General features: G+C 42.4%; 1 protein-coding gene across 6 annotated transcripts in view; it reads left to right on the forward strand.

Annotated features, from left to right (window-relative positions):
- EBF1 (EBF transcription factor 1) overlaps window positions 1-13,036 on the forward strand; it is a 389,100-nt gene extending 376,064 nt beyond the window's left edge. For 3 of the 6 annotated variants that reach the window (XM_042948148.1, XM_042948157.1, XM_042948166.1), the window contains exons 15-17: window positions 1,995-2,189; window positions 2,531-2,599; window positions 10,640-13,036. In XM_042948148.1, coding sequence (XP_042804082.1) covers window positions 1,995-2,189; window positions 2,531-2,598 — 263 coding nt within the window. In that variant the 3' untranslated portion in view covers window position 2,599; window positions 10,640-13,036. The remainder of the gene's footprint in view (window positions 1-1,994; window positions 2,190-2,530; window positions 2,600-10,639) is intronic. The other 3 variants (XM_042948176.1, XM_042948186.1, XM_042948196.1) reach the window with 1 other exon arrangement.
- The last annotated feature ends 8,359 nt before the right edge of the window (window positions 13,037-21,395 follow it).

Here is a 21,395-nt window from a genome sequence, read left to right on the forward strand (position 1 = left end):
CTCAGATGGGATGGTTTTATCTGCATAAATGCAAATAAAACAATAAACACAAAGCCCAGCTGATTTGAATTTTTGCTTCCATAATATTTAATTATTCATAAACCACTCATGTTGAAAAATTCCAAACAGAATAAAAAATAAAATAAGACATTCCACTGGTGAACACACTTTCTGGTGTGGTGGCTGATAACTAATAACGTTATAACAAATGGAGCTGCTTGACTATATTTCACCCTTTCCTCTGTTAACCACCCCCCTCAAACTCCCCACCTCTAAATACACATAATGATCGCATTTGCCAACGAGATTAATTGCCTTCCTCAGTGAACCAGCAGGATTTCAAGTCTACGAATATTTAAAAATCAAACCTCCAGTGCAGGAGTTTTGCAATTTAAATGGGTGTTATTATTGAGCGTATTTTCACATTTACAAATCCTAAGAGATGTATAAAAATGCTGGCCTCATTAAAAGAAAAAGTACAGTTTAGAAAATGTTTGTGAAAACTCTGAGGATGGCGGCTCTGTGTTCTGCTCCATAAAGCATTCGGTGCCTTTGGATTGTGTAGTGCCGAGGGCTGATTACAAGGGGTCATTTCCCCCTGATGGCAATTGCTGCTTATTTCCCATTTGATTCCCGCTTCCCTAACTTTCCACAGCCAAGAGGCCAAGGGAAGGCCAGCCACCTACACAGCGTTTTAGACTCTCTGGGGGGCTCATGGGAAGGAGACCTTTTCCCCTGGTTATTTGTTTCCTTTGCAGGGTGGTGTAGTAGAAAGGACACTGAATTTGGGTTTGGTTCCTGGCTTCCCCTGCATTCTAGCTATGGCCCTTGGGCATGTCACTGAACTATTTTCTGAGACTCAGCTTGCTCGGCTTGCTCAGGTATAAAAAGGATGTAATAGGCCTGAATTTAAGATTGCTTTGGCAGTGACATAAGATGAAAACGACATGAAGATTCTTGTGAATGATAAAGCAGTATGTAATGTTGATTACATAATGTGAAAAATAATACAGTAGAAGGAAGTACTTAGAATTTCAATGAAATGCCTGAAAATCACTGGGCAGGATTTATACTTGTCCCCAGGAGATGGAGGAAATAGAAGGTGAGTGTATGAAAATACTGGTCTTGAGTGGAGAGGACTCACTCTGTACCAAATCTGTCTCCTGAAGTAACCATGAGACTATTAGCAGCTAGCGAGATATGGATGGCCAGGCTGAAAGGACCGTGTTGGTAGAGAATGTGCATCTACCAAACTCGTGTCTCCAAGCAACTAGGCTTTCTCCCTCTCTGAATTGCCAAAATTCTCCCATCATCGATAATCCACATTCCCACTACTACTAGACTGTGAGTATTTGCATAAAGCTCCTATCCTACTGCCTATTAATTCACAAGCATTCATGTACAGCTCCATGGGGGATAGAAAGAATTTGGAACTTTGACTTGTAGTTTTGCATTATCCACAAATGTTGCTTGTGGCAGTCTGTTTGTCCACATGGCCTTCCACCTACCCTTCTTCCTCACATCTCTCATTCCATTAGTGACCATGCTGTCTCAGGCTGGCCTCCTCCTGCCTCTTATATCCCCAGCCACTTTGCTAGAACCTTAGTTCAGGCCCACCTGGAATGCTTCCCTTGACTCCTCTTCCATGAAGCTTTCTTTGGTTCTCTTCCCTGCCTCTGCAGAATTGGCAGGCTCACCTTTGTCATTATTTTGTGCTACTCTATCCCTAATGAGAGCACTTTTGTTTCCTGGCTTGGGATGCCCCAGTGCGTAGCACACTGCTCGGCACATAGTAGGCCCACAATAAATACATAAAAGACCACCAGCAATGAAAGGTAGCACGTGCCAAGTACTAAGTGATGAAATCAGACAAGATCCCAAGAGTTCAGGAAGGGTCATGCTGGAAGGGTGGCCTGAGCAGGGTGGCTGGGTGAAGGGCCTCATCTCAAGATGCCAGCAGAGGCTGATTTCTCCTTTCCCATTGCCCCACTCAGTCGTGCCATCCAGCCCCACCATGGCCTCCTCCACAAGCCTCCCCTCCAACTGCAGCAGCTCCTCGGGCATCTTCTCCTTCTCACCAGCCAACATGGTCTCAGCCGTGAAACAGAAGAGTGCTTTTGCACCAGTCGTCAGACCCCAGACCTCCCCGCCTCCCACCTGCACCAGCACCAACGGGAACAGCCTGCAAGGTAAGCCCCACCCACGCCAACAGAATGCCCTGACTTCACCCCCTTCCCCCGACCCCCCAGGGCCTGAGGCAGATGCGTCACTGGTGCAAGGGCATCAGCCTTGGGCCAGCCTGCTTCTCTCTGCCCTCCTTTCTTTTGTTCCTTTGTGTTCACTGTCCTTGGCCCTGGGCCCTAGCCCCTAGCCCCACGCATCCCTCCTCTACTGGAGTTGCCTGAGCAGTCCTCTTTCAACTCCAGCAATTCTGCTCAGGCCCGGGATTTGCTTGAGAATACTGTTTCCACTTACTAATGTCATCATTTCTCTTTTCTCCTCTTTCATTCCCTGTGGTCGCCATAATCAGACCAGTCTTTTGTGGACTCTAGCAAGTTCTCCACTGCAGGGTCTCTCCCGGGACTGGCATTCTCCTGAAGTAGGTCACTCAACCTTCCCTACCTGTTGACTGTGTCAGCGTGAACGTATGTGGGGCTGATCACGGGGAGTGGGTGAGCCATGGCCTGACCAGAGCCCTGAGGTTAGAGCATTATAGACCAAAGGCCCAACACTGACTATTGGGAACCAGAACCCCCAAAATATGACTAGAGTATTCTGGGTCATATTAAAATTGTTCAATATTTGTCCCCATCACGGAGTATGGAAAATAAGAGTCACCAAGAATTGAGGTGACCTCTCTATTCATTGAGGGAAAAAAACCACCCTTTTTAAAATGGGTCCATGTGTCTTACATTTTTCTTACGTGCTGGTACCGTTGACCTGCACAAGCTCATTCATCCCTCACAGCAGGAGCGTGTGTTGGGCATTCAAAGCCCCTACGTTATGGATGAGAAAACTCGAGGTTAGGGAAATTATGAAATTGCTTGATTTCTGGCAGTAGTGTGTGGCCAAAGCTGCCTTCAAACTCAAGCTCAAAAATTCATCTCCTCTTTCTTTCTCCCAAGCACTTTATTACTCAGAGGGGGGTAAAAAGGATGCATCCAGGATTCCTAAGGCATCTGGCAGGGAAATAAGATCAATAAAATAATCAGCTGCCATTTATTTAGCACTGAACCGTGTTTCAGGCGCTGTGCTAAGCACTGAGCACGCTTTATCTTACTTAATCCTAACAACTTCCTAGTGAAATATGAGGATATTATGATCTCCATTGTACGGATGATAAAACTGAAGTTTAAGGAGAGTAAACACCTGCCTAAAGGCACAGCCTGTAAATGGTGGAGATGAATATAAACCCCAGCAGAGTCTGCACCCCTAACCCCCACACAGCTCCCCACAGTGCCTTCCTTCATTGGTTGTCATGCCATCTTCACTGATGGAGGTCAGCCATGGGGGTCGAGAGGGGTCAGGAGGGTTGCATACCCATCTGGGATTTCTCAGCTCTGTTTCTTACACACACACACACACACACACACACACACACACATTATGTGTATGTATGTTATGTATATGTATATTTATGTTATTTATACAGAGTATACATGTACTCGGTACTGGATGCTTTACATTGATATAATCTTATATTGATTCTTTCAAAGAAACTATGAAGTCAGTACTATTCCCTTTATATAGATGGGTAAATTCAGGCCCAGTTTGCTCAAGGTCACACGGCTATAAATAATAGAGCCGAAATTGAACCCAAACTGTGTGACTCCAGAACCTGAGCTTTCTAATTACTCTGCCTTTCAGACTCCATGCAGGCTCTGCTAAACATTCTTCAGAAACCTGCTGGCAAAGCTGCCCAGCACAGCCAAAGTCATGCCCAGTAAAACATGCTTGTGTCCCTCCCTTGAACATGCATTGGCAAAGCCATCTTCGAGGGCAGAGGAAAAGAATCTGACAATGGAACTACATTTCAGACAGTATTATTCACAATGCATCATGCCCACCCCTACAAAGGGGAGCTACCCATTCATACAAATCTGACTCTTTTTCAGCTAAAAAGAATGCTTTGTCACCCTCAGTACACCTCCGGCTGGCAAACTAAGGATGTAATGCCTAAGTATAACTTTTAGTTTAAATAAGGATAAAAAATACGGAAAGCAGAAATCTGCCATTCTTGAGTTGCTTATCACCACCCTCGTTAAACAAAGATTTGATATCAAAATAAGGTAGAATGGGGTTTGTAATCAGGAGCTGACAGGTGGTGTTTGAGAAGAAAAGGCCCATAGCTCTTGGAGGGTCAGTAGCTGTATTACTGGCCAGCGGTGACATAAGCAGGTAGCCCTTAGGCAAGGCCAGGTCTCTTCTTGCCGTGTAGACCAAGCAGGGAGCAGGAAGGGACTCAGCCCAAACTGCAGAATGTCCTGGATTTAGGGGACATCTCTCTGCTAGTGTGTGTGTGTGTGTGTGTGTGTCCGCATGCATGTGTGCATGCACGTACACACACGCACACGTGCGTGTACAGGTGCTCTTAAGTAACAATGAAATGGCTTCAAAACAAGGACTCATACAGAGTTTGTTCATTTGTTATCCAGGGCATTTCTAACCCAAGTCTTCACAGGCTCCAAGAGTGCAGAGACCATTCTCCCCTGTTCTGATAAGTGGCTGAATCACCATCTCTCTGTCACATTTTTCACTTATGGCTGCACAGTGGGGAGGGTTCGCGGTGAAATTCAGGGCCACACTTTGTGCTGGATTTGCTGTTGTGGACGACATTGCCCTTTCCTTCTAATTCAGCATGTGTTCAGGGGTTTCTTTCTGCTGTTTTTTTTCCCCAACACAGTCATGTACCAAACATCCCTACCTTTGAGGGACGCCAGGGGAGGAGGTATGAGTAGAGAGATTCAAGTCAAATTAACGGACACCATTTTCCTCTAAGCTGTCCTGTCCCTGTTCCTGCCCACTCCACTCCCAGCCGCCGCGCTCACCAGGGCCCCCATGCCTGGAATTGCGCCTTGGCCCTCTGTACCCAATGCCTGTGGCCGGAGGTGCGCTGTGCCACTGTTCCCCGGGAACTCCTGCCTGAGGTCTCGGAGTCTCCCCTGACAAAAGGGACGCTGGGACGTGGGCTCCTAGACCTGTAACTGGAGAATGACCTCATTGTTAGCTTTCTAAACTCTGCTGGTCTGTGGAGAAAGGGCATAGACGGGTTACAGAAAGGGGGTGGTGAGAGCCTCTGAAGTGTGACCTTCCTCCTTCTCCTTTTCATTGTTATAGTAATTTCATGTGGGCCCTCCTAGTTCAGAACTGTGATCATTAAGACAGGGCAAGTGATGAAAGAAGTGTTGATCAAGCAAATTGACATACAAACAAGATCAGAGGTGACATGTTTAGGCTGTTGAGGGTTTTAAAGACCTGTGTACCCCCAGCTACCACTCTACTAATTGTACTGGTTGTTTGTTTGTTTGTTTGTTTTGCCAACTCCTTAAAGGCCTTTTTCTCAGCAGCCCTGTCATGGCCTTCTCTAGTGACTGCGTGTATGTTTATTCCCCAACGAACATGCACTGCAATCTCCCATGATGGTGATGACGATGGTCACAGCTGCTGGCATGGGAGGGCTTGTTCCCAGCCTGGCTTCTGCATTATATCATGTATTCTTCCCAGCCATCCTTGATGTAGGCTCCTCCTTGTCCTCCTTCTACAGATGCAGAAACCAAGCTTTAGAGCCAAGATGGCTCATCCAGAGGTACACAGCTAGCAAATTGGAAGAGCCTGGGGTTAAAAGCCTGGCAGACTGATTACTGTGTAAGCCCCTATGCTATGTGGCCACACTAAAGTCAAGCCACTGGGTGAGGTCCATGTGGACTGCAGAATCCTGACCTTAAAATCTTTCCCTGGGGTAAAGGAAACATAACACCACAGTAAAGCAGGCAGGTCTGTCTGGGAGAGGCTGGGCACCCACCTGTGGAAATTCAGAGGAGGGGAAGATTAGGGGGAATTCAGAAGAGCCTCACAGAGAAGGGTGCCATTGAACTGGACCTTGGAGATAGGGCAAGGGAGACTCAGGCAGAGGGAGATGGGGAGGGGGCATCATGTCAAGCAGAGGATTAAAGATAACTGGAGCCAAAGAGTAATGTACAGTAACCAGCAAGCCACTCGGCATCCCGGAGCACAGGGGCCAAGAAGTGGGGATAAGGTTAAGCAAGGAAGTCATAAACTCCATTCTTTACAAAGATTTTATGATTCAAAGTTCCTACTGCGATTCCAACTGGCTTTCTTTACCAGGTAGATAAAACCTTGGACAAATTACCATATGTCTGAGAAACTTTTTTAGGATAAAACGAATCTTATCTCAGCACTTCTGGAATCTCAGAAGATATACTATTAAAAAAGTGTAAGTGTTGTGGTCAAACAAATCTAGAAAGTGGTGCTTACTGAATCCCTGTCTTGGAGAGACACAGTGTACCTAAGTTTATTAAAAGCTCTGAGACATCCTGCAGTTAAACAAACAAACAAACAAAAAACAAAACAAACAAAAAGTCTTCTATTTAGTTCTTTAAACTTATTTGCCCAGAGAACCCTTTTCCAAATGTGAAGACCAATTAATATCCCATGGAAAACTTTGGAAAATGTGGCTGTATTTTGGATTTAAAGAGAAAATGCAGAGAAATCTTCTCTGTTCCTATCTAGGTAAAGTCATTGATAAATACTGATCCTGACTCCCCAGGTGTGTCTATTTTCATAGGTCAAGGGTTCGAGTGACCCACTGTGCCCAGCCATTGTCCTGGAGAGGTCCTCTCCCTTCTCCTAAAGCTTATGCTCCCTAGAGCATGGCTACTATGCAATTTCAGGCCTCAGAGGACTTCATTAATCAAGAGAGAGGCAGCCGCAAGGAGGCTGTCACCATGCGATTGGACCTCCCCCCAGGGTAGTGATTTTAAACCCTAACCATGTCCTGGACAGTCTCTGCAGTGAAAAATTAAAAACAAAAGACCAGAGTGATTTCACAAAAATTGTACCCATGCACTGAATTTTTTCTTTCCTCACCTTATTATAGCTCAGGCTGGCTGGCCCTACCTGACTCTAGACATCTTGCAGTCCCACAGCGATCGTGTGGAGTTGTCTTTTGCGCCATGTACATGCTCAATTTGTGCAAGATATTCCCCCTATTCTGTTCCTGATTAGCTCATAATTCCTACACATGTGGTGGTTCGAGGAAGACCACATTCCACCCTCACTCCAAACTCTCCCAGCTCTGCAAAACTTTTCATTTTGTCTTTGTTCTTACCAAAATGTGAAAACCCTAATGAAAAATGCATGGCCTTTCAAACCAATAGTTTTCTGAGCTTCTGTCAGAGAACATGATCACCCTGCCGCCGGGGAAAATGGCAGAGCCACCTCGGTCTGATGATGTCCTGTGAAGTTTGGCATGTGTTACTCTCTGACAGTGTTGTGTCTTTGTGGAAATCTTCATGGGCCCGACTTGGGCGAGTCAGTGTGCCAACGGCTTTTCTGGAACTTTCCAAGCCTCAAACACCCATCCCTCTCACCCACGTAAGTGATCTTGAGGATTGAAGCACAGATACAGGAAAAACAGCTCCTATAAACCCAGGAGCTTCCCTGCAGTCATGCAGTGGGATTACTTTATAAAAAGGTCTCTTCACAGGTATAGCAGCTTACAGACTACAAACAGCGATCTTGTCCTAAAATGTATTCATCAAGAAGTGTTCTGTACCTGGAGTTTAGGAAGTCACAGATGAGATGTAGGGAGCTGTGACCCCAGTGTTCTATGCAGAGTGTTGGGTGCAGGTACATATGGGTCTTCTTCTGGAGAGAGATTCCATGGTGTCTACTAGGCTCTACGAGAAGTCTGAGGGCCAACAAAGGCACGGTAGGAAGGTATGGACAGGCCAAAGCCTCCCCCTAGATACCCTCCAATATGTCTGTTTGTTTTTAATTTTAACTGTTCGCTAACATGTATAAACTGGGCTGTTTTGTATTTTAAAACATTCAGATCTCCATTTTCTCTTGAAAGAATTCAGAAAAGCTGGTGGTTGTGAGCAGGCATTTCTGCACAGCAGCGTTGGGGGAGCCCGCTCTAAAGAAGGCATGCCCTTGGCAGAGTCGCTTTGATCCCTACCGGGGCACATCGCTCACTTATGTTCCCAGTCTGGGCTCCCAGGGCATTGGAGTCTGCACCCCCTGTCATCCAGATTAAGAAGCACTGTTAGCTATGGACTAGCACATCAGTTAGCTTTGCTTTATAACTTTTAATGGGGCCCTAGATTGCTAGATCTTTTTTATTTTTTTTGTTTTTTGTTTTTTTCCTTCTGGCCATCCAGAATTAAAAAAAAAATCCTGATGTTTTCAGGGCCCAATTAATAAACTTAATAAGTGTTGGCCAGACCCACTGACCAAATCAGCAGGAAGTTTGTCAGTTGTCTGCTTTGCTTTGCATCGTATTGACACTGCCTGAGCTACCCGGCTGGCTGTCCAATAGGGCACTGCCCTTTAATGCCAGGCACACGAAGTAGATTTTGGTGGAAGGCAAAAGTAAGATTTGCTTCTCTTGCCAGAGGCTTAGAACTCCCACAGAAAGACCTGTCTTTAATAAGGGTGCCGGAACCCACCTCCAGCCTAGATGAAAGATCCTTAGGGAGGCAGAGCCGGGCTGAGCTGTCACAGTGCAAAGAGCCCCTGCCCCCTTGCCTTTGGAGCTATAGCATCTTGGAGTTTCAAGTTAAAGCTTGGGTTGAAAATCTGAGCTCCCCGTTTCAGTCAGATCTAAGGCTCACTTGAATCTTAGGGGGACTGCTTTTCCAACTGATCTCGAATCTTTGGGGGTTTAAGTTGGCCTGCATTTGGCAAGAGACACTTCCTGTTTCTAAGAAAAATGGCTTATGAGGGCTTACGAAAAGACTCCAGGAGCTTTTGGACTGCAGAACGGCTCTTGCAAAACAACATTTGGATGATTTACGTGTATATGAATCAGAAACATGTGGATTAAATTTCCCTGTGAATACAGATGGGTTTAAAAATTAACGGAAAAAGTGGCAAAATACATTTTTTAATTGAATTTAAAATGTTGGGGGTGGGGGAGGGGAAACAAGAGGGGTGTGGGGACTGCAGGGCTCAGGGGCTCACCTAGCCTCCCCGTGTCTGCAGCAGGATTTGTAGTAGTTGGGGTTTGCTTTAAAAAAGGCACATTCTTTTGGACTTGAGAGTTGGGACACGAAGAGAGCCACTTCCTAGACTCAGTCATCACTGACAAGGACATCAATTTAAATTTAGAGTTGCCAACAAAAAGAAAGCAATGACTTTCTCTCTCATCTTTGGAAGCAAAAGATGGCTGCCTCTTGCTTCTAATGGACGCATCGCTCTTACCCCAAAATATTTCAAAGTTGCCATACTGTTTTAACTTTCTTATAGACATCCCTTCATTCCTCATGCTCAGCATATGAAGTATGCTGTATGGGGTGGTGCCTTTTTGATGTAAGAAGAAACACAAACCAGAGATGTTAAACAATTAGCATGAGGTCACACAGCTAGTTTGGCAGCAGAAGGGATGGGTTAAAAGTAATAGCAGCTAACCTCTATGAGGTCTTTACTGGAGCTGACGCTGGGCCAAGCACCACACATATGTTATTTTATTTAAATCTCCAACAACCCTAAAAATATCACTGCCCTTGCAAATACCGTTAACTGCATTTTCTAGCTGAGGAAGCAGAGGTTCAAGGAAACAAGTAACTACCTCTGGGAGACATACTCAGAAAGCAGGAAAGCCAGAGGTGGAACAGTGGCCTGTCGGATTCCGTGCTTTTCTAAATACCACTGTGTGCGGGCTTCTAACTCAGAGCACTTCCAAAGATTTTTTGATTAACCCAAACTGATTTCGTTTCCCCCAGGATCTCGCCCCAGCTTTCCTAGGCTATAATTTTCTAAGAACGTGGTCAGACCATTCCAGAACCTTGAGTGCAACAGTAGTATAGGAGACATCCTGCAGGTTCATGCAAACCTGCCTTCCCCTCCTCCTCCACATTTTCTCCCAGCTTCATATTCCCCAGAACAAGGCCTGAGGTGGCTGGCATTTCCTTCTCCCCGGTATGAGGGATGAAATATAGGCATTCAGATTGCTGTTCTAGTATTCAGTCTTTGCAAATAGCACAGAGCCGTGGGATGAACTAGTTTTTTATTTTATATTACGGAAGTCACAGGGAGGGGCAAAAAGAGGGACACATTGGAAATTCTCACTAGTTTGCAAGGTTTGGGGCTGCAACTTTCCCAGCGATATTCAAACTCTGCAACTTTCCAGTTATATTTTAAGATTGAAATCAGATTTGGAAGGATGTTTAGCATCTTCTGTTCCATTAAAGACACATGCACAGGCTGACTTATCATTTTTAATAAAGTACATGTATATTTTCTAACAAAAACTCATTCCAGGGGAGATGAGAGCACATTTGTGACTAATATTCAACCAACATAGTGGTGTGTGGGTGTTTTTTCCCATCTTTTTTTTTTTTTCCTCAGTGAGAATTTTGGATGCAAAACCATTGACTTTTGTCTTCTTTTTCCACAGCGATATCTGGCATGATCGTTCCTCCCATGTGAAAGAATTGCCTTGAAGAATTTTATTAATGAAGAGGTTGGATTCTGCTACAGAGAGTAATCTGATACAAGTCCCCGAGTGGAACTTTTAACTCAGGCCTTTTTAAGAGGAATCACAATAACTGCAGATTTTTAAACAAACAATATCACCGACCTTGCAAATACTGAAATTGGAAGGGTTCTGCAAGTGCAGTGTTGGTTAAAAGTTGTACCTCCCAAGTATTTGGGGGATATATTTATTCTGTGTTGATAAAAGCAAATCCACTTTTTCATTTTCTTTCTTTTTTTTTTAAGCTTAACTCTGCAATCATTTGTCTTTTATAAACCGTAAAGCTGTATACAAGGGACACTATAAATAAGACTCCATGTTTTAATTTATGATGTTTTTAAAGCTGTGTAAAGGGAGAATGAAGTGGTGATATTTACAAAAAAGTAAAAAAAAAAAAAGAAAAGAAGAAAAAAAAAAAAAAAAGCTTGTATGGGACAGAATAGGAATGCCAGTTAGATTTTTTAGAAAACTAAGGGTCGGCTTTTGCGCCTTAAAGCATATCAAATGGTAGTTAGCTCAGACAGTGCATTTTCAATATCTAACTTAACATGCCATCCCTTAGCAGTGCAAGCTTATTTATCTCTTTTGTATTGTTGTCTTAAGTAACTGTGTAAATAAATGCAGCCTGGAAAGTTAAAAAGTGATGTAAGTGATCACATTTTTCCCTTCTACTCAAAAATCCAGTGCCTCTAGACAGATTGTTAAAACTGCATATTTAAACCTGATATAATTCTCTCTTTTACTTATGTCAACTTCTTCTGAAGCCAATGGCCTCTGGAGAGCTTGATGGCACACATACTGTGTGAGAATCCCCTATGAGACTGCACGGAACAGGGTCCAGGCACAGAATTAGAATTCCACATTTTGCCCTCCAGTCATCAAGCCAAAATCCCACTCACACGCCGCCATTTGCAAGTTTAAAGTTGACTCATCCTAAATGCTGACTTCATACCAATCCTCCAAAAGCTGACAAAAGCAACATGGCAGGTATTTCGGATTTCCCATTTGAGATGACACCTCTATCGGTGACCCTCACCATTTGTAACATAATAGATTAGAGGGACAGGTTAAGTGCTTTGGAATTCAGAGTAAAAGGAAACTGGGAGAAAGGAGAAGAAGGTTGAGAGCTCCAAAACATAGTTCTCTGTTCTATGGAATTTTTGCTCTCATTATCTGGGAAGTGTTCTTAAAAGTAAGAATAAATAGCAAAGACGCAGCAAAGCTCTGAGGATGCGTTTGCCTGATATTTTTTTCTTTGCTGTTGTGTTTTGTATGTAGTTATAAATACTGTAGATTTTTTGTGATTTTTGCCAAAGTCGTCGTTCTATTTATACATTTTAATGTCTTAAGACAGTTTTTCAATATCACAAAAAGATTTTACTGCATATTTTGCAAAGAAAAAAAAAAGCTCACTACCTTTAGCTTGCACATACTTGCAAAGTTAATTAAAAGGCTTTTTGTTTTCAAGGGGATTTTGTAAAATATCCATATAAATAATGTATTTATCTTTGGAATTTGTACATTGCTTTCCCCTTCTTCCTTTTCCTCCCACTCCCAGGTTATTTTATTGTGTACGTTTGCTATGTGAAAAGTGCGTATTTGTTTGGTCACCTACAGTTGTATTAGCTGTTTCAATGTGATTTTTAAACATTTCATTTATAGTTATTTTTAGTTTTGTTTTAAACCATGCTTCAATTTTTTTTTATTTCCACCCAAAAGCCATTGTCTATTTTTGTATTATTTGTAAGTTAAGAAGTTTTTTCCAATATATGGCAAAAAAAAAAAAAATAGTAGCATATTATTCTTGTAGCATTTAGTTCTGTAGATTAAAAAAAATGTATCCTTTGCTTTGGAAGCTTACAAAAAAAAAAAAACCCTAATGCTGTTTTACTCTATTAATATGCATGGAATCTCTCCCTTTGGAGTGACGCATTTTGTGCATTGAATTTCGGGGGAGAAACTTCATAGAAATCAATGAACATACTTTCTTTCCTAAGTCTGCTTGTATATTTCCTCTGTCTTTCACATAAATATAAACCAGCAGATTGGATGCCTTAACAATGCAAATCATATTCATTTCACTTGTACATTGTAACTGTGCACCAGAACTGTCAGTCATCACTAACATTCTAAGAAAAAAGAAAAAGAAAAAAGAAAAAAAAAAAAAAACAAAGAAATGGAAAAGCACAAAAGAACTGTTTTGTTACCTTAAGACAATGTAACTTTTTCTAGTAGAGCAAGAAATTTACAACAATGCTGCAACTGTGCATGCCCCCATATGGATTTTGCAATGGTTTTCACTAGACTGTCAGAGTGCGATTTTTATGGGTTGGGGCGGGTGGGGGAGGGGGGTTGTGGGAGGGAAGGGAGGGGGAGGAAAGCTGATTTTTCAAGGTGAGAAATAATAATAATGATGATTAATAATAATAAAAAAACTGGAAAATGTAAGCAAGGTGGACGCATTGCTTCTCGGTACTCAGAAAAGTTGTCTGAATTCGTGTGGTAAGCGCTGGCCTGAAGATGTATACAATTTAAAGCCATATTTTGTCTGGTGAGCCCCTTAACTGTTTGTGAAGGAATGGTCAGCCGGTGAGGTGTCCGGCTCAGACCCTGACAACAAACGCCACCCATCTGTCAGCCATGTGTAGTGGTTAGAACTTTTCTTGAAAGTCCAAAGAGCCTTTAAAATGTGTATAATTTGTATTCTGTTGCCTCTATTTATATTGATTAGATGAAAAGATGTTCTGGCCCTCTGACCCTCTTTCTTCAACACAAAACTTCTACAAGTAAAAGATGTTCCCCTAAATACAGAATATGGCTTTAAGAGGAAAATGAAATAGAGAATTAAGATTTCAGTTTTGGGGGAAAAATACAGCTTCTGGATGACTGGATTGCCTAACACGCCCTGGCCTCACATTGTACTAGGATGCAGCTTAACGAAGTCATCTCTGAGTCTACTAACCTTTCACCTTCCTATCAAACTTTTTGAATAGACACACACTGTACAGTTCAATTGTTAGAGAACCTAACTACTGTAGAGATTGTTATAATTTTTTTTTTTTGCAAAAATTCAAGCTGTAAAAACTTTTCAACTTTCACAATATTTAATTAAAGTTACTTCCTGTCTGTGATGGCAGCTTCTAGTTGTGTATTCATTTCAATAGTTCAGATGAGCCAAAGTCCAACATATGTAGAAGGTCTGTGTTTGCAATTACTCAGACCAGTGTTGACACCCAGAGAGAAGAAATCTGGGTAGTCCTGAGACACCCACTCTCTTTCTTTGTAAATCCTTGGGGATTTGCCAATCTGGGATGCAAATTGCACACGCACAGCGTACTGCTGCCCTCTGGCGGCAGCAGATGGATGCGCACATGTGCACACTGGCCCACAGAGGAGCCAGGAGCCTCAACGATTTTACCAGCCAAGCAGTGCAATCCCCCTATAGTGACTGAATTGTGAGTCCAGGATCTGGCCATTCTAGAATGCCATCCTCCATGCTACGAGTCTGAACCAAACTCTTCACATACAGCTGCTAATTAGTCCCAGTGAGCCTTCTGGTCAATTTAGTTATGTGCCCTGGCTCATTGATGAGGAGGCATGTGTGAACTCAGAAGCTTCTATGATCTACAGCTTTAGATCCCTTGTGGATAAGACACTTTGCTGGATAAAACCAACCTCATCTGGAGCCAAACGTTCCCCAAACACCCAGTAGGCACCTTCTCCTGTTAAATGGTTTCACTTTAAATTCTATCAAAACCATGAGTCTTTCCAGTTGTCCGCCCAATGCTTTCCCTGCTTTTGCAATTGTTGGATATGATAAGGTTAATGATGCTTGTAAAAGGCCTCAAAAACTTAGCAAATAAGCCATAGACCACAGAAACTTGATGACCAGGGCTAATAGGCCATCACACAACCACCATCTCGATCATTTGTGGTGGGCATCGTTGATACACTTTTGTTCTAGAATAGAGCCCAACTGGAAGTAGTGAAAGAGTGTAATGAACAAGTTAATAAGTAGAGAAGCTATCGTCATTTTCTTAAAAAGGAAATACATGTTGCTTAGTTTGGTCATTTAGTATACATTTTCTTTTGTTTTTGGAATTCTGTATTAGATGCACATCCCTGTATTCGATACAGAAGGTAAAAAAAAAAAAAAAAAATTAACAAGAGGCTCCTGCCCCCAGAACACTCACAGTCTCAGACAAGACAAATCTATGCCCATCAAAGCAGTTTAGAAAGTTGAGAGTGACAGACACATGTGTGTCACACTGCCCCACCGTAGAAAACAGACATCTACACCTCTACACACTGGCCTCCACTTTCCTTAAGGCCTATTTCTTGCAAGCGTTCATTCACTCATCCTTTCACATAGACTGTGAAGATTTACTATGCACCTGGCACTGGGTGAGGTGTGATAGATTCCACAGTGAGAGCAGTGACGCTGGTCCTGCCCTCATGGAGCTTATAGTTGAGTGGGAAACAGATGTTAAGCCACTACACAAGTCCATACTAACAAACGCACAATGGCAATGAAGAAAAAGTCCAGAGTGCTCTGGAAGTATATTACAGTGGGATCTGACTTAACCTGAAGGGCTGGGGAAGGTTTCTAGAGAAAGTGACATTTGAGAGGAAATTAGGTAACCAGGATTAGGGCAGGCACCTTAGGTAAAGGGAATGAAGGCATGTGTAAGGATGTGAGCTTTGGGGATGGATCTGTGCATTCAGAAACAGAAAGGCTCTGGGACTAGAGTGTGCAGATGTGAGGAGGACACTGCAGAACTTGGAAAGTTCGATTCACGACACATACCGAGCACCTGATATATGCTGCTTGGCACTGAACTAGATGCTACGATACACAGGGAAACCAGTCATACTTCCTGCCCATTGGGCCCAAGTCTCAGCTCAGCTTGGCACATAAATTCACAGCCCTGTGTTTGCTGGTAAACAAACAGGGGGTGAGCTGGGGTAAAAGCAGGGAGCACCTTGCTTGCTCTAGGCAGTTGCCCCCACATGGGAATGTGGGCCCAGTGAGGTCCATCTTTCATTTTTCAAGAATGCTATATGTAGTATTGGATTTTTTTCTTTTTGGTGTGAAATTTTCATTTTTTAAAAATGTTGTCATCTAGTCCAAAAATAGTGTTTTAAAAACACTTCATTGGGTATACAAAATCCATGAGTCTCAAGAATGTTAGTTTGGGGCTTCTGGCCAAAAGACAAGTTACTAAAGGAGATGTTTACATAGCCTGACATGAGGGTCATAGTGATCTGCCCTATCCATGGAGATCAAGGAACACTGCAAAGAGGGAATGCCTGAGCCGTGTGAATAGGAGCTCTGCGAGCAGATAAAGGCAAGTAGACAATGGAAGGCCGTGGTCAGTGCCTTTGGCTATATGAGAAAAAAGTAACTAAAATTAATGGAAAGTAATGGGAATATGGGAAAATGGAATATGTAATTGGGAAAAAAATCTGTATATTCTGCAGTGGCCACATTCAGTGTGCAAATGTATACATCATTCTCCCCCCATCTCCTTTTGCCTTGCAGAAAGACTCCCACGAGTGAATTCACTTTTAGGTAGACTTCTAGAGAAGTAAATTCTCTCCAACACACCATGCTCAGGGCTGTGCCTCCCCTAGCATGCTTCATATCACACACTTTCTCAAGACTGCTGCTGCTAGAATTATTACCTTTTCTCTCCCAAATCATCAATTTCTCCTTACTCAGAAGTACTTTCTTATCAGCCCACAATCCGATCCCATTTTAAAGGAAAGAAAAGAACTATTTGACCTCACTTTGGTTTCAATGTGCCGCCTTTCCACTCCCTGTTAGAGCAAGTGCCCTCAGAGGATTTGTCGGAGTCTGTTGTCTTTCCTCCTTCATTTCTCTTCTTTTGCTATCCATATGACAAGGGATGTCTACTGTAACCATGAGTGGTGGTGAGTCGCAGACGTTGTAAACAGGGATCAAACATATATTTCCCTCGTTCCACATAGGGAATGAGTTGAAGAGAGGCAGAGGGGAAATGGAGGGTAACTAAGAGGCCAGTGCACATTCAAGGCAAAAAATGAATAGCTTGGACCAAGAGGACAGAAAGGAAGAAAATAGATAGGATTAGAAGTATTGAGCATTGTGATTGTAGTCAACAATAGTGTTATCATAGACTTCAAAGTTGCTGAGAGAGTAGATCTTATTTGTTCTTACCACAGAAGGAAATGATAATTATGTGACAGGATGAAGGTGTTAGCTAACACTATGGTAGTGATCACATTGCAATATATAAATGTGGCACCTCAAGCCATTGTACACTGTGTAATTTGAACTTACGCAATGCTTTACGTCAAATATACTCAATAATTTTAAAAAATGGAGAAATACTTAGCGAGAGAGAACCACCAGGATTTGGCAACCAATGCAATGTGGGGATTGAGGGAGGAAAAAAGTCAAGATCAAACTCCATTTTCTGACTGGGGCAACTACTATTAAAGATACGGTTGATTTCTTGGGGTGGTTTCTTTGCTATAAAGCTGTGGAGCTGTGTGGTGAAATCCCTTCCTATTGTTCCCTGTGCTTTCCTTCCCTCTCCCAGCCATGATCTTCTCCAGAGGCTTCTATATTTACATTAGGAATGAAATTCAGTTTCCGGAACTGGAAATATTTTGTTACTTTTTTTTTTTTTTTAACTTAAGCATCAAGCAGTTTTATCTCTTTTCTCTGGAGAATTATGCTGCAGTGGGACCGATTTTTATCTGCTTGGCATACTTTTTTCCCACCGATTGTAGAATTTCCACATTCTATATTAAGAATGAAAGTTCTGAACCCTGGAATGAACCACAGGCTTGAGGTCGGCTTTCTGCAGGAAATGTCTTGCACAGGGAATTGGGCTAGAAGGAGAAGCTAGTACTCCAGAAAGGAGCTGACCAAATGTCAACAAAAAGGAGAGAGTCCCATTGAAGTTGATTTTCTCCATAGGATAGATTTGGGTGGGATCCTGGCAACGATGGTAGCAGCCATGAGATGAAAGAATGCAAAGGGAAAGGAATTAGAACCGGGCAGTAGCCATGGCTTTCTGTAACACAGGTGTTCATTCAAGATATTCTTACTAAGGGCTTTCTTTGTGTCAGGCACTGTGCTAAGGATTGGGGTGTGATTGTGTCTTAAATAGACACGTTTCCTTCCTCCATTACTGTCTGAGGAGGGCACAGATAGGAATCAAACAATCACACCAATATATAAGTTCACATTGTGGTAAATGTTTCTGTAACCCTAATATATCTGAGAGAGTATATGGCTCTATCTCGGCACACATTCAAGCCTATGTCAACACCCAAATTTAGGTAGAAAGAAATTGGGTTTTTTAAAATTCAAATCCCTTAAGGACCATTAAAAATAATCTAAATGTAACGTTCACAGCAATTCCTACTGAGCTTCTCTTTCCTCTACTATCCTTTTCCTTACTCCTCACCTTATTCAGACACTGGTTTCCTCAACCCATCTGACAAAAAGCCTATTCTGAGTTTGCATGCTTTTTCTTTTTTCCTCCTCTCTTTGCCCATCTCTCTCATTGCATTGCATTGTTCTCAACTATGTCTTTTGCCAGCAAGAAAATCTTTCATCTTCAGTGGAGCTGGGAAAAGGGGAGGTATTGGGATAACCAAATATACTTCCCTTTGGCAGGCTGTGGGAGGGGAAGGTCCATAAATACTTCCTTGCTAATGTTTGACCAGTTATATTCTGAGGGGCAAGACTAGAAAGCCATGAACATATACAGCAAGATGCAGTGATGTGCTCATGCAAGAGAGCAGACCTGACGGAGCAGGAGTTAGCAAGGCAAAGCTGGAGCGAAGTGGAGAGACCATTCTAAATGGAGGCAGCAGTCACCACAGAGTGGATAACGGATGCATTTGATTTTCCCACTCACAATGTCCCTCCTTCTCAGTTTATCTCCTCCTTCTGTCATTTCCTTTTTTAATGCGTCCCTACATTCTCCTACATTCTTCCCTTCATCTCTGTCTATGCGACACTCCTCATCAGTGTTCGGTTCAAGCAGAGCCATTACTCTGGTTATTCCCATACCCTTCTGGCTAGCCCCTTCCTTCTCTTTGCCATCACTCCTACCTGCCTCATGAGTGTCTGTGCATGGAATTCTAGGGACTTGGTCAATTTCTCTTCATCCTTTAAAAGCAGCTACAACCAGCTGAAAGATTAGAGATCCCCAATATTGTTCTTTATGATTCAAAGGTTAATGTTCCTACCTTACATTTAATGCCCTAGGAACACTGAGAGCCCAATGTGCTCAACTGAAAAGGCCAATGTTAAGCCCTATTCTGTCCCACAAGGACAGAATATTATGACACACCCTCATGTCCAGCAAAATGTCAATTTGCTTTGTTGAACTTAAGGTGAACCTAGAAGAGAGCGTAAAAATCAACATGGAAATGGTGTAAATGGCAATTGGCATTCTCTTGTTGGGGGCCTTCTTTTATATGAGGTGATATTTTAGTAACTTTATAGAAATTTGTTAAATTCTCAATGGTCCTTAACGGTGCAATTATCCTCAATTAAAAGTGAATTGCTCTCCGACTTTGTATGAGGACAGAGGGTCTCCATTGGACCTTGAAGCCCATTTGTTTAAGACATATATGGACACAAGATTTGGTATATCTATGGAATGTATTAGCTCAATAATCAGTATATGCTAAAGATGGGTTTGAAACGATCACTCAAATTTTCTAATTTTTTTTTCCTCATCCATTAAAAAGAAGTGACAACAGTAGTATTTATCTTAAAAGATATCTAAGAAGATGATGTTAATTAAATAAGGCACATAAGGAGTTATCATTCAGTACCTGGTGCATATTAACCACTCTGTTAGTATTAGAAATTGTGATTCCAGTGTGTGCATGTATGTATGTGTTGAGATATATCTATATCCATATCTATATCTATATCTATATCCATATCTATATCTATATCTATATCTGTATCTATATCTAATCTATACCTAGATATACCTCCACTTCGCTCCAGCTTTGCCTTGCTAACTCCTGCTCTGTCAGGTCTGCTCTCTTGCATGAGCACATCACTGCATCTTGCTGTATATGTTCATGGCTTTCTAGTCTTGCCCCTCAGAATATAACAGGTCAAACATATTATACTATAACAGGTCAAATATATTACACTATATTTAACTTATCTCAAAATGATAGACATTAAGGTCTTATTTCTTAATATTATATACAACACTATGATGGACCTCCTTGCCTTAAAAAAATAAATTTTTGCAAGTCCTTCTCACTTCTTACAAGCTACCTGTATAGGATCCCTGGCATCCAAAGGGTCACCTTCAAAAAAACGATTCCTCCTTTAACAAAACAAAATGTTTCCAACAGCTCCCATATCAAACCAAAAGATGATGTGTCGTTGATGCGTGTTACAAGCACAACCACAACAATAGATATCCCCCAAATCATTTCTTTTCATTATACTTTAGTACCAGAAAAGGTACCAGTGAGCTCCAGACAGGAGAGAAGAATCATTCTGAATATTGTCACATGCCAAGGGAAGCAAACTCTGGCAATAAGTCTACAGGGCAAGGGGTGCCTGGCTGGCTCAGTTGGTTAAGCTTTAGACTTTGGCTTAGGTCAAATCTCATGGTTTGTGGGTTTGAGCCCCACGCTGGACTCTGTGCTGATAGCTCAGAGCCTGGATCTTGCTTCAGAGTCGGTCTCCCTCTCTCTACGCCCCTTCCCTCTCTGTCTCTCTCTCTCAAAAATAAATAAACATTGAAAAAAATTAAATCTGCAGGCCAAGGGCTTGGCACAGCTGCTCAGTGGGAGAGGATAAGGTGAAAAGAGGGTAACCTGGGGACATGCGGAAGAAGAGTGAAGAGCTATTTCTTACACATTGGCATCTGTAAATCATCTCTTGTTGTGTGATCCTGCTATGCCCCTTCAGAGTTCAAAAATATAAATGTTACAGGTTGAGGTGAAATGTAATTAGGTGAAGTTTTGATATGATTAACAAAGTCATGAATTCTTAGGAGCTTATTTGCATTCAGAACAAGAAATCTCCTGAAATCACTTATCCCTTCTTTACTCACTCACTCAAATATTTAAGCAGCTAGTATGTGTCCATCATTGTCCTAGGAGGTAGGTGTAAGAGGCACTGGAAAATAATTCAGTAAAAAAAAAAAAAGACAAAAGAGAATTAAGAGACAAGCATGTAATGACAAGTTCAGAAGAGCCCCGTGAGGAAAACTGGCAAGGTGCTGTCTACCTTCTCATCTTACTGATGTTGAGCTTAGCCATGTGACTTGTGTCTGGGGAACATTAGCTGGCATGATAAAGGCAGAGGCCATAGACGTGACTGTGAAGTTTTATTTGGTTCTTACACTCCAGAGATTCACCAGAAGATCTTCCCCCAGGAAGCTGTTGAAACTTCCACCCAGTTCTCAAGTGTCCACACATGGAATAGGCCAGACCCTACTGACAAAAGCTAAGCTTCACTGATCCTCAGCCTGAAGCAGGGTCATGAGCCACTCTGACAGTATTGGCTGTCCCTCACATATACTGCCCTGCAAATCTACAAGCGTGAGAATTAATACTTGCTATGGCTACAAGCCCTTGAGCTTTGGAACAATTTGTTATGTGGCATTGATTATAGCAATAGTTGACTGACACA

The sequence above is a fragment of the Panthera leo genome, chromosome A1, assembly GCF_018350215.1.
Source record: "Panthera leo isolate Ple1 chromosome A1, P.leo_Ple1_pat1.1, whole genome shotgun sequence".
Lineage (NCBI taxonomy): Eukaryota > Metazoa > Chordata > Mammalia > Carnivora > Felidae > Panthera > Panthera leo.